This window comes from Eschrichtius robustus, chromosome 3 (genome assembly GCF_028021215.1).
Source record: "Eschrichtius robustus isolate mEscRob2 chromosome 3, mEscRob2.pri, whole genome shotgun sequence".
Classification (NCBI taxonomy): domain Eukaryota; kingdom Metazoa; phylum Chordata; class Mammalia; order Artiodactyla; family Eschrichtiidae; genus Eschrichtius; species Eschrichtius robustus.
The window spans coordinates 19,366,543-19,379,986 of record NC_090826.1 but is presented as its reverse complement, the minus strand read 5'-3'; the positions used below and the strand labels follow the sequence as shown (position 1 = coordinate 19,379,986).

The following is a 13,444-nucleotide window of genomic DNA, read 5'->3' as shown; positions in this document are numbered from 1 at the left end:
AACATATATTAAATAATTATATATTAAATAAAAATATATATTACTTAATATATATTTAATTTTGGTTTAAGTTTTTCTTCAATTTATTCAACATTGGAAAAAAAGAAAGAAAAGAGAAAAAGAAATATTCAGGTAATTTGCATTGTTTGACTTTAAAAGACAGTTTTAAGTTAGGGATAGAATATTCTTTAATTGGAAGGTAGAGCATGAAAGCCAAGCCAAACAATAAAACATCATGACTTTTGACCACTTAGAAAATTATAGCAAATAAATATTATCTAAAAGGAAATTCAAAAATTCCCAAATGTTGAAAATACATACATTTCCTGACTTAGGGTCTGTCCTGCAACGCTAAGTTAGTACACCCAGATAAGATGAAAAAGTGACAAAATGCTGAATTTAGAACTGCAAAGTAAATTTATTAAGTGGCTGCCAGTTAAACTGCCAAATAATGAGTTTAATAAACTGTTTACAGAGTCACAAGTTTCAACTGAATTTACATTGAGGCTTACCAGTGGTGGATATATACAAATAGAAGAGTTGATCATCTCAGAGTATTTGAGGGCAAGGAAAATATAGAAAACTTTTATTTTTTGCAATAAAGTTTATGTCCTTAGAAATAAATTCTACCATAATAAGAACATCTAGACCACAGAAACACATTACCAAAAATGCATAGACAGCACAGTCTGAATTTCTGCATTTTTCTTTGTTGTGGCAGCCATATTGGTTTATTAGTCCAAACTCACACGTCCCTGCACAGACACACCAGGGAACCCCAGACACTTGCCATACAAAGAAAACCTCAGAGTGACCAGAGATTCAGCAGAGCCACTTGACCTGAAGCAAAGCATTCTTAGTTTTGATGCTTTTCTACAAAAGGGACCTCAAAGTCCAAATAGACCACAAAGAGTTAAGAAGATGTCTGCTCCTACCTTAGCAGGTTCAACGATACACTCTGAAACACAGGTAGGAAACACTTCTATTTTAGGGGAAAATGTCAACTGGCAGCCAGGGTAAAAACATTTCACCCAAAAGAAAGTCCAATTAACAAAACGATCTCCATCTGCCCCATCTTTCCCTAATTCACAGAAAAAAAATGTGTGTGACTTTCCTTTCAAATCAAACTGAAAAATGTTTAAATGGACAATGTAAAAATGGAAAATCTTATCATGACCTTTTCTAATTCAAAGCCTATGAATGATGACACACAAATATGCATAACAAAAACTCAACTGGTGGTTGAAGACAGTCCGAGCTACAGGCCAGGACATGGTCACAAATGGTAGAGTGCAGTGGCCACCTGAGGTCACAGTCATCAAGCTCACAAGGGATACGTCCTGCCTTCCAAAGCAACAGCTCTGTGTCCAGGAGGGATGGCACATCAGAAACTGGGGTCTGTGTATCACTTTCGGGACGAGGACAATGTGCATATAGATTTGGATCCCTTGATTCTGACAGTCAAAGGGAATTGGGCGTTTCTTCCCCAAAGTTAAGGAAAAAACACTTGAGAAAAATGATTTTCTATGAATTATTCTCTATGTCAGGTTTCTTTCTGTGCAAAAAATTCCATGTATATTGAAGAGCAATTAACCTTTGACCAATAGATTAGTTGGAAGCCAATAGACCATTACAAAAAAACCCCGTACTACATTATTAAAATTGTAAGACTATTTTTAAGTTCTTAAAAATGGTACTGCACTCAGTGACTAGAGTTTTCATTTTGGGGTACCCCATGCTATACGGAAGCAGGGAAATCAACGTTGCTGGAGGGAGCCATTCTCCTAATTTGCTATTGTTAAAAATGGTCAAGAGTTGCCACACGTTGGGGGCTAATCCTTTCATTTAACGTGCTGCTCAGAGCATCAGTTAAAATTTTGAACAGGTAAACCCGGCTGCTACTCTGTACTCCCCTGTCCCCAGGGCAGGCGCTCTGTTCCCTCCTGTCCTCGCCTCGGCTGAGCAGCGGTCACGGTCACGGGCAGGCATGTCCCCGCCACCCCAGCCCAGGTGGCAGCAGCCTCGCCCCACAACCAAAGCCTCACAGTGTGCAGTCGAAGGCCCGGGGCTTGCTCGGTGCTGCAGTCAGAGGTTCAGGGCGCCTTGTCTGGGTGATTTTCTGTTTGGGATTTTTTGTTTCCTCTTCCTCTTCAGTTTCACTTTCACAGACATGAACCACCACGCTCGGTGTTGACTCGGTTCCCGCGTGAAGTTCATATTTCTCTCCTGTGGAGGTAAACAGCAAAGGAAGGGTTCTGTCCCTTGAAACTTCTTGCTCTACTCATATTTTCATTGCTCATTATTGGTTTTTCAATCTTTAAATCCTGTGTCAGAGAACTTCATCTTGTTATGGCATTAGAGAATTGATGCTTTAAGGTTCTTAAAAAGTTTTGGCATTTTAAGACATTAGCTAGTAAGGAGGTCTTGGGGATTAAAATGTAAGTGCTAATTACTGTTCTATGAATAACACAAGTACATCTGCTTAATTTCATAACGGTTTCTGGTTCTCCCTTGGTAGACACCTGTAAGGTTCCGGGCAGCAACAGCAATCTCGTTATTATAGGACCTCAGAGATCCAAGATACAGCTCTGATGTCTAAAAACAACAACTAGCCATTTCCCCTCAAAATGCCTTTTGTATCCCCTATAAAAGACATAACATTATCTTAGGTGGACAACTTGTATGAACAACAATGGCATCGATTTCTTATATTGTTTTAAAGGAATGAGAGAGATAGAGAAATAAAAGAGAAGGAAAAGAAGAAATGAAAAATAAATACAGGAGAAGAATCTGGAAGGGATGATTTGGTATCACCACCAATTCCCTGATATACTAGTCAATGTGACATCTGTCTGCTATTTTGATGGCAACTAACACTCACTAACAACTTGTTATATACTAGAATTTATAGCGGTAAAAACCGCAGTTAGATTAATTATTACATATATATCATGTAATCCTTACAACCACGTTGAAAGGTAGCTATTATGATCCCTATTTTAGATGAGAAAACAGAGGCTCAGAAAATTGAAGCTAAGTAACTTGCTCAAGATCACAAAGTTAGCAAATGCTAGAATTTGAACCCAGGTTTGTGTGACTTTATCCTCCATGCTGACCATGTTGTTACTAGTTGGCTAGAACACAAATTGCTGAATACAGTCTTTAATACAAAAGTTTTTTGGGAATAAAACAGCAGAGATAGAAGTTTGTTACCTGGTCCCAATTTGGAAACAGCACACAGTAAATCATAATTTATAACAGGCATCGCGTCTTCCCCCTGCTTCCACCCCACTGGAGGCGACGCAGGAGGGGAGATGAGGAACTGTTTGACCGGCTGCGGGGGCAGTAAATACGATTTGTCCTGTGTTTCGCTGGACATCTGTACCTGCAGGGAGGGAGATGTTCAAAATTTGACTGGACTATTTTTTTCACTTTCATCTTTACATTAACTGTAACATCTCTTGGGAGAACATCTCCTGGGAGAAAATTTTTAAAAATTAAAAATTTCTCTTTAACAGTACATCTCCCAGTGGCTGGGTCAGGGTCTGTGCCTGTCTGGTTCACCACTGAACACTCAGTGCACAGCACAGAGCATTATGTGCTCAATAAATATTAGTTGACTAGAAAAATAAATTGGTAAAGAGATGAATGAACAATGAATGGTACTAAGCACTGAATCCCAGTTTTAGAAGAGATTAGGTTATACCATCTCCATCAATTCCACCAAGAAAAGTCCAAATATGGGTTTCATTTGGAGTATGAGATGACAAACCCCTTAATTTTTTTTTTTTACTTTGAAAGCTAAGACCAAGGGAAAAAATGCTGTGTTGAAAATAAAACAGTGCCCTTAACACACATCATCTAATGCCTTTATTTCACTAATTCTTCCGAGAAATAAGCATAGCCAATTCTTGGCAACCCAGAGGATCCTTTTCAATTCCAAAGTCTAAAACAGTCTTTCCGTATGTGCCATGCCTCCTCCCTGCTCACCCCATTTTCAGAGGGGTGCCTCATATGAATCACAGCGCACGGAAATGATTCCAGAGACTACTTTCTCACTTCTTCCAAGGATGTCCCAGCACGAGTGCCATTCTAGATGCACAGGAGAAAAGTTAATTCACTGACCTTAAGGTGTTAGGGCTTAACCTTCTCAACCCCAGTTGAGAAAAGCTGCCAGAAAAATGAATTCCTTAAACTGAATAAAAAAGAGGTTGAAACTCTTTTCATGTTTAAACAAAACAAAGTTAGGACGGCAAATATGCTTAATAAATAAATGTATGTATCTGTAAAATAAAGGAAAAAATATTTTTCTCCTTGGGGATTGTTCATATCAAAGACCTCTGGCATAATAATAGAGAAAATGGAGAACTGACAGTATTTCTGGATGGAAGAAAACAAGTTTAGAGAACACTGCCGTCTGCACCATGAAGTACCTGTGCGAAATACAGCTTCAGCTTCTTCCCGTTGAAGTCTGTCTCGTGGAGTTCTATTCGAGCCCGTGCTGCTGCTTCAGGTTTGCTGAAATTTATTCGGACTCTTCTAAAGCTTTTAAACAGCTGAAACGTAACTTGGTCATCATAGATGGTGAAAAGTGCTTCAAATCTCTCCTACAAATCGAGGGGCAGCCAGGCAGAGAGAATGCGGGCAAGGGGAGAAACGAAAAACCTTTACCAAGAGGAAATTTAAGTCATTAAACATAATTAATGGGATAGAACTCATTATAATTTGCCTTTTTCCCCAAAAAAGCATTTTTTTCTTGTAGGTATACAAGAACAGGTATCCTGTTAATCATATGCTAAATTCTGCAGTTTGCACTTATTCTAAAAATAACCTTATTAAATATAGTGTAGATTCATATTATAAAATCAAATGTAAAGTATTATAAAATAAATGTAAGGTATAAAAATCGTAAAAACATTCCCAATTATAGAACAAAAACATTACTATCATTTTGAAGTCCGCAGAGTGCCAGAGTTTCTACCCCCATCCTATTCCTTTCCTGCTTCAAAGTAACCATTTTCTGGAATTTTGTGCTTATCTTTCCCTTGCTTTTCTTTATAGTTTTACAACATTTATATGGATCCTTAAATACTGAATCATTTTGCACATATTCCTCTGTAACTTGCTTTTTGTTCCTAAGATTCTTCCTTGTTGCTGTGTGTAACTAACTGTGAGCCATCCTTTTCATGACTGTATAGTATTCCATTGTAGAGCCATACCACAATTCCTCTAGTGCTGCTGGAATCTGAACTGCCTCCAGTTTTTGCTACTACAGTGCTGCTATGAACATTCTTGGTACCATAAGCATGAGTTTCTCTGAAGTGCAATCCCTGGGCCTTAGCACTGGCACATCTTTAACTTTAGCAGATGTTGCCAAATAGTTTTCCAAAGAGTTTATATCAGTTTACTCTCTAAGAGTGAATGTGTGTTCTGGTTGCATCATATCTATGCCAACATTTGATAAAGACCTTTAAATTTTTATCAATGTGAAGTAGGGAATATGAAATGGGCTCTAATTTTGGTTATAATTCACATTTCTCTGAATAATAAAGAGGTTGAACCTCTTTTCATGTTTACTGGCCATTTGGGGCTCCTCTTAATGTGATGTATCTGTTCATATCTTTTGTCGATTTTTCTATTGGGTTGTCCTTTTTTATTGAGTCATGGGAATTCTATCAAGATACTAATTCTTTGTCAATTATAGGTACCATAAATATTAAAATTTGAACATTACTAAATGTATCCACTTTTTCCTTTTGTGTTGTGCCTTGAGAAATCCTTCTGCACTCTGAGATCACAATGATGTTCTCCCGGATTGTCTTCTCAAAGTTTTATGGTTTTACCTTTCATGTTTAAGTCCTTACTTTACATAAAACAGATGTGTATGAGGTGCCCCCCCCCTCACCCCAGTAACCACTATCTCTTTTTCTATCGCTCTAGATTAGACTGTATTTTTTAGCATTTTATATAAATGTACTTTTGGTGGTGGGCGGGGGGGGAGAGGTCCAGGTGTATTCCCTGAGCATAATCATTTTGAGATTCGTATTACTGGGTTTTTTGTGGTCCTTTTTATTGTCAAGTAGAATTCCACTGTAAGGATGTTTACCCATGTACCTGCTGATGGGCATTTGGGCTGTTTCTAGTTTTGGACTATTAGGTATAAGGCTGCTATGAACATTCATGTACAGATTCTGAGTAGATATATGATTTTATTTCTTTTGGGTGAACACCTAAGAGTGGAATGGCTGAATTGTGTGACAAGTATATGATCAACTTTTCAGAAACTGATTTTCAAAGTGATTGTACCATTTTACATTTACACCAACAGTGTATAAGAGTTCTAGCTGTTCCACATTCTCACCAACATTTGGTATGGTCAGTCTTTTTAACTTCAGCCATTGTACTGGGATACAGTATTATCTCACTGTAGTTTTAATTCACATTTCCCTAATGACTACTGATACTGAGCACCTTTTCCTAAGTTTATTTGCCATCTCTATAACTTCTTGGGTCAAGTGTCTATTCCAATCTTTTCCCACTTTTAACTTGGGCTATCTTTCTTATTAAGTTGTAAGAGTTCTTTTATGTATTCTATATAGAAGCCCTTTGTCAAGTCTATGTCTTTCAAATATTGTCCTTGCTTTCCTTTTTCATTTTGAAAGAGTATCTTTTGAAAAGCAAGTTTTTTTGTTTTGTTTTTTGTTTTTTGTTTTTGGATGAAGTGTTGACTCCATGTGTTGATTTAAAAAAAAACCTTTGTGCTTTTTCAGGGAGATCAGCTCGGTGCTTTGTGACCACCTAGAAGGGTGGGATAGGGAGGGTGAGAGGGAGGGAGACACAAGAGGGAAGAGATATGGGGATACATGTATATGTATAGCTGATTCACTTTGTTATAAAGCAGAAACTAACACACCACTGTAAAGCAATTATACTCCAAAGAAGATGTTAAAAAAAAAAAGAAATGTATCAAGTATAAATGCACATAAGTATAAAAATTAAAGACAATATATAACTTTAAAAAAACCCCACAAGTTCAGTGCCCCCCCCACCCCACCCCGGGCTGCCTCCCGCGCTCCCGCCGCCGGGCCCTCGGCTTCCGAGGAGCCGGCAGCTCCCGACCCTGCAAAGATGGCGAGGAGGAGCCGCCACCGCCTCCTCCTGCTGCTGCTGCGCTACCTGGTGGTCGCCCTGGACTATCATAAGGCCTATGGATTCTCTGCCTCAAAAGATCATCAAGTAGTCACAGCAATAGAGTATCAAGAGGTTATTTTAGCCTGCAAATATCCAAAGAAGACCATTTCCTCCAGATTGGAGTGGAAGAAACTGGGGCACAGTGTCTCCTTTGTCTACTATCAACAGGCTCTTCAAGGAGATTTTAAAGATCGAGCTGAGATGATAGATTTCAGCATACGGATCAAAAATGTTATGAGAAATGATGCCGGGAAATATCGTTGTGAAGTTAGTGCCCCATCTGAACAAGGTCAAAACCTGGAAGAGGATACACTCACTCTAGAAGTATTAGTGGCTCCGGCAGTTCCATCATGTGAAGTACCCAGTTCTGCACTGCGTGGAACTGTGGTGGAGTTGCGATGTCAGGACAAAGAAGGCAACCCGGCTCCTGAATACACGTGGTTTAAGGATGGCATCCGTTTGCTAGAGAATCCAAAACTTGGCTCCCCAAGTGCCAACAGCTCATACACAATGAATACAAAATCTGGAACTCTGCAATTTAATACTGTTTCAAAACTGGACAGTGGAGAATATTCCTGCGAAGTCCGTAATTCTGCTGGACATCGCAGGTGTCCTGGGAAACGAATGCAAGTAGATGATCTCAACATAAGTGGCGTCACAGCAGCTGTAGTAGTTGTGGCCTTAGTGATTTCTGTCTGTGGCCTTGGTGTGTGCTATGCTCAGAGGAAAGGCTACTTTTCAAAAGAAACCTCCTTCCAGAAGAGTAGTTCTGCATCTAAAGCCACTGCAATGAGTGAAAATGATTTCAAGCACACAAAATCCTTAAAAGAAGTCCACCTTTGCGATGCACCAAAACCACAGTTGTTGCACTATTAAAAGATTATAAAACTCTGCTTTGTCTTACATTTGCAAAGAGGTACATGAGGAGGTGAAATTGGTGTTTCATTATAATCTTTATGACTGCTACATCACTTGAAATTTTTATTTTACACAAATAGTTTTGTCAGCAGCTAAAATACAGTCTGGCTTCTTGTGTCTGGACAAAGTTAAAGGAGTCAAAATACTATGTAATATTCTGGGGCTTGTGAAATGTTCAATATCGTAACTTCTAGAGTAAGTTACTAAAAATATATCATACTGGTTGTGAAATTAATCCGCAGAGCATGAAAATATAAGCTGTATGCACCCTCTGTGCAAGAGTCTGATTTAGAGGGTTCAGAAAATACTCTGACAGATGCAAAAGGAACCTCTGGTCTCATTTCTCCCAGAATCCTCCTTTTCCCCCTAATACAATGCTTATTCTGTTGCTCATTTATCACTAATATATTCACAGAAGGGAAGTGGCAGGAAGGGTCTTATACCCAAGGATTTGTACTTTTTGTTTACTTTCATGTCTGAGAACCAAAAGCAGCATGAAGAAAAACACCTAAGGACCAGAGCTCACTCACCTGGTGTGTGTCATTGACTTCTTCATTAAACATCTTTCTGAGAGTTAAGCACAAACCCAAGTGTCTTACTTCACCCCCAGAGCTGCTTGTTGCTATTTCCTTCCCCTAAGACCCCTCTGAAGAGGATCAGTGACTTTGACATCAGAACTCGCCATTGGAACCAACACACATAACCCTACAGATACTTGTCCCTGCGTGATGGTGACTTCACATCTCTCTGTCTATAAAAATCGTGCAGTGAAATTTTGCATTGAGCCGAGTCCCTTGCTGTTACGGCCAGTGGTTTTCCAACCCTGCTTATGGCAAAGTCAGCGATATGGAGGGGAGGAGTGGTTGCCTGACAAGTAAAATGAGATGAAACAGCTCAGTGTGGCTCCTGGCACCTGGTGCTACGCTTGATACATAGAAAACACAGGAGAAATGAAATGAAAAATGGGTCCGATCATCTGGTTTCTAAACTGATAGATCAAAAAGACCTCCAGCTAGTGTTACGAAGTGAAAATTCCAATGATGCATGCAATAGGGAGAGTAATTAGACTGTGTTAAAAGCATAATCATCCAGAACTTTTGATTATTCGTTTCATGTTGAAAAGACAATATGGCTAGGGCACTTCCAGTTCCAGGCAAATCTAGACGAAAAGGTCCCTCACTACCTTTGACAACTTTGAACATGGTTAAACTGCTTTTAAAGGAGTCCACTCTTTTTGCCCAATAGGCGGAGCATATCGCCAGGATCCACAGGATAGGCAATTGGATTAAGTACTCACCAAGTGCCGAATATGTGCCTGGACACCAGGTCACTGGGAAGATGCCTGTTGTCACACTGCCCCCACTTGTCTGTGACATTCAGTGATTCTCACCAGACCCCTTCCAACAGTTTCCGTAAAGGGCCTGGTAGTAGATATTTTAAGACATGTAGGCCATATGGTCCCTGCTATAACTGCCTGTACTGTACTCAACTCTGCCATTTTTCATGTCATTGTATTGTAGCATGAAAGCAGCCACAGACAATACTTTTAAAATGGTCACGTTTGTGTTCTTAAAACAGCAGGCACAGACAGGATCTGGCCCACATGCATAGTTTCCCAACTCTCGGTGGTGAAGCATGAAAAGAAAAAAAACAAAAAACTATCATTATAATTCTTAGAACATTTTGATTTCGTTTTCGTGAAGTAAAATTGTGTTTTATAAAGGTTAGGGCATTAGTATCTTTAATAGCAAGTTTTGTTTTGTTTTAATTATTATCATTGTAACTAGATTTATTTTTACTTGGGGGTTTAACCTAACTAAATCTGGAACAACTGTTTTTCAATACAGCCTTGCAAAAAACTTCACCTCACAGGTGGTGTTGTTTGATTAAAGTCTACATTAATTTAAAAAAAAAAAACCCACAAAAAACCTTTGTGCTTTTTGTGTCATATTTAGGAAATCTCAGCCATACCCAAGGTCACTAAGATTTTCTCCTATGCTTTCTTGTAGATGTTTTATAGCTTAGTTCTTAAGTTTAGGTCTATGATCCACTTCAAGTTAATTTTTGTATGTGAGACAAGGGTCAAAGTTCATTTTTTATCCCATATGGCTATCCCTTTGTTCCAGCACCCATTGTTGAAATGAATATCCTTTCCCCTGGGCACTGAAAACTATAAGACGTAGTTTGAAAGAAATTAAAGACCCATATAAGTGGAGAGATATAACTCTTCTCCTTGGGGAATCACCTTTCTGACACTACTGGCTCTCTCCATGTATGTTTATTCCCTATTTCATTAATTCCTGCTCTTTATTCTTTTCTTTGAGTTTTGTTTCTATCACCTTAAGATGGATGCTTACTCCATTAGTTTTTCAACTTTTCTCATTTTTAATATGAGCATTTTAAAAATATACATTTCTCAGTATTATTTTAGCTGTCCCCACGCGTTTTAATATATATTATTTTCACTATCATTTGATTCTAAATACTTTAGTCTAATTTCCATTATGATTCTTCCTTGTCTCATGAATTGTTTAGATGTTTCTTAAATTTCAAATAAATTTCAGGGAAGTTCAGGTTCAGCTTGAACTTCACATCCAGCCTCAGGCTTCTATTGGAGTAGAGAGAACTGCACGTGCCAGCCTGTAGATGGTCGGATGGCCCCGTCAGGGACAATGTCGTCCACATGGTGGTATCTCTCCTGTGACTTCAGTGACCGAGCACTGGCTTTGATGAACAAGTACGAAAGCCACCTCTGCATTTGCGAGGGGGACATGAGTACACACCATCCATTCCTGAGGACCAGAGGCTCTCTGCTCATTGGCCTTCAGCATGGGTAAAACACTCCTTTTTGCATCTAGTAACAGACTCTTCACTTCTTCAAACATGAGACCACAAAAGGAAGACCTAAGGAGGAATTCACAGCCTGGACAGATCACTTCAGCAAGGTCTTATGGCTTCTACCAGCCACTTATCTTCTGAGCAAAGAACTCTGGAGCTCGGCTGTCTGCGTTTAACTCCTGGCTCCATTATACATCTGTGTGACCTTGGGCAAGTTACTCAATTTTGCTGTGCCTACAGTTTCCTTATCCATTAACTGAGGATAGTAAAAGTACTCACTTCATTGGGTTATTGGTGATAGAAAGAGAGACCATTTAAAGGTCTTAGAACAATACATAGGGAGTATCATCACTATTATTAACAGAAATAGGTAGAGTTGTTGCAATAATCCATTTGCCATTCTGTGGTCGCAAAAATAGCTGTTCTACTGTGTGATGTGGATTCCCCAGGAAGGAGGTAAATACACAGCGATAACAGTATGAACTAGAGAGCAGGTACCACGGAGGTCGCCAGTGGAAAATTAAAACCTGCCCTTCCTGACAGTCCTTTAGTGTAATTCAGATGCGTCGAGCTGAGGGAGCAGTCACCTAGGAGACATGCCCTCCCAGGAGGCTCGGTTGCAGTGGGTGATACAGTGAACCACTGATTAACAGAATCAGTGTCCATCTTCCCAGGATTCTTCTGAACTTGACCTATGACCCTGACCCTTTGAAGCAGAGGACCCTGCTTCTCTGTTATGACACTGAGGACTCTGCATTACTCTGCTATGAACTTTGACTTGAACTGAGGGAGAGGATAGCAGGGTTTTTTTTTTTTTTTTTTTTTAAGAAATTCACGTTCGTTCGTTCGTTCATTCATTCATTCATTCATTCATTCATTTATTTATGACTGTGTTGGGTCTTCGTTTCTCTGCGAGGGCTTTCTCTAGTTGTGGCAAGTGGGGACCACTCTTCATCGCGGTGCGCGGGCCTCTCACCATCGCGGCCTCTCTTGTTGCGGAGCACAGGCTCCAGACGCGCAGGCTCAGTAGTTGTGGCTCACGGGCCCAGTTGCTCCGTGGCATGTGGGATCTTCCCAGACCAGGGCTCGAACCCGTGTCCCCTGCATTGGCAGGCAGATTCTCAACCACTGCGCCACCAGGGAAGCCCAGGGTTTTTTTTTTATTGTAGCAATCAACTGAATTGTACATACTGAAAAAATACACTATTTCCATGCCAGTGGCTTTTAATCTTCCTTACTAATTTTGTCTTTTTGTTTTGTTTTCTATTTCATAAAGTCAACTGTTGGGTGATGGCCTTGGAGTTGCTTACTATGTATGTATTCATGGCGCCAAGCTTGCACAGAATGAAAAGCCACTTAAAACAAATGGAAACGGCTGATATGAAGCTAACACGGTATGCATGAAAACGTGGAGGAGCAAGACACGACTCCTCTTCATCAAGGTCAGTTACGTACAAAGACCAAGAAACATTTCATTCTCGGGCTTGTCCAGGTGCTTAAGGATTGGCAGTAACTTGAGCTCTGTTCTATTTCTTTGGTCTCCATCTAGATCTTTGTGTGTACATGTCTTGATAAATTCTTTCTCGCTGTTCATCCACTCACTCATTCAATAAGGTCAGGTACTATCTTAGATATTGAGGCTAAAACAAGGAACAATATTGATTGTGTGATTTATTCCAGGGTGGACGTTCATTTCCTTTCTGGTGGTGTTTTCTTCATGGACATTAGAGAATGAAGGTGATTTTTCAAGTTAGGGACCCATCTTTCCAAAGACATGTAAACTTGAAAGAATGTCAGAAACAAGTCTGAGAAGGAAGTATATTATTTGTTCCTTTAAAAAGAATACGGCATCCTTCCTCTTCCTGAACATTCGGTTCAGAAGCCTTCAGGTGTAGCCAAGTAAGGTTGGTGTGTCCACGCTGATGGGGAGCAGGGGGCCTCAGCGGCCTGGAGCAGGGTGTCAGATACAGGTGGGTTAGGGGGGGCAGACACCGGGGAGGGAGGCAGGCCCAGCATGGGGTGCAGGAGCCCAACAAGGATGAGAACAGTGTGCCCACACAGGGGGAGCCCAACACAGGGCGCTGAAACTCAGCGGGGTGAGGAAGGTGTCCGTGCGGGAAGACTGCCCAGAGCAGGGCAAGAGGGAGGGTATCCAGCAAAGGGGCGGCTGATGGCGTGAGAAGGCTGAGGAGGGGACCTGCTCAGGAAGGCAATCCAGCCTGGAGCTCGGAGCCCAAGTGGGTAGGGATGTGTCTGCAGGAGGGCAGCACAGGACACTGGATCCCGAGCAGGGTAAGGAGGGCACCCGCGGGAGTATCAGAACACAGGTGGGGTGAAGGGGACTTTCCTGTGGTGGGTCTGGGTGCAGGGTGGGACCTGGCATGGGGTGTTGGAACACAGGTGGGTGTCCTCATGGGAACGGGGTGGGTGGTGATTTAATTTAAGGTGATACAGAAGAAGTGATTGAATAAGTAACTATAATAAGATAATGGAAACT

The 13,444-nt window shown here is 40.5% G+C and overlaps 1 protein-coding gene and 1 pseudogene across 2 annotated transcripts in view; one reads left to right on the top strand and one right to left on the bottom strand.

Moving 5' to 3' along the window:
• Window positions 1-398: 398 nt before the first annotated feature.
• Window positions 399-13,444, bottom strand: part of RCAN3 (RCAN family member 3) — a 31,755-nt gene continuing 18,709 nt past the window's right edge. For both annotated transcript variants that reach the window (XM_068539173.1, XM_068539172.1), the window contains exons 3-5: window positions 4,434-4,607; window positions 3,214-3,385; window positions 399-2,226 (exon numbers count right to left, since the gene is read on the bottom strand). In XM_068539173.1, coding sequence (XP_068395274.1) covers window positions 2,042-2,226; window positions 3,214-3,385; window positions 4,434-4,607 — 531 coding nt within the window. In that variant the 3' untranslated portion in view covers window positions 399-2,041. The remainder of the gene's footprint in view (window positions 2,227-3,213; window positions 3,386-4,433; window positions 4,608-13,444) is intronic.
• On the top strand, window positions 7,086-8,067 carry LOC137761682 (junctional adhesion molecule B pseudogene; annotated as a pseudogene).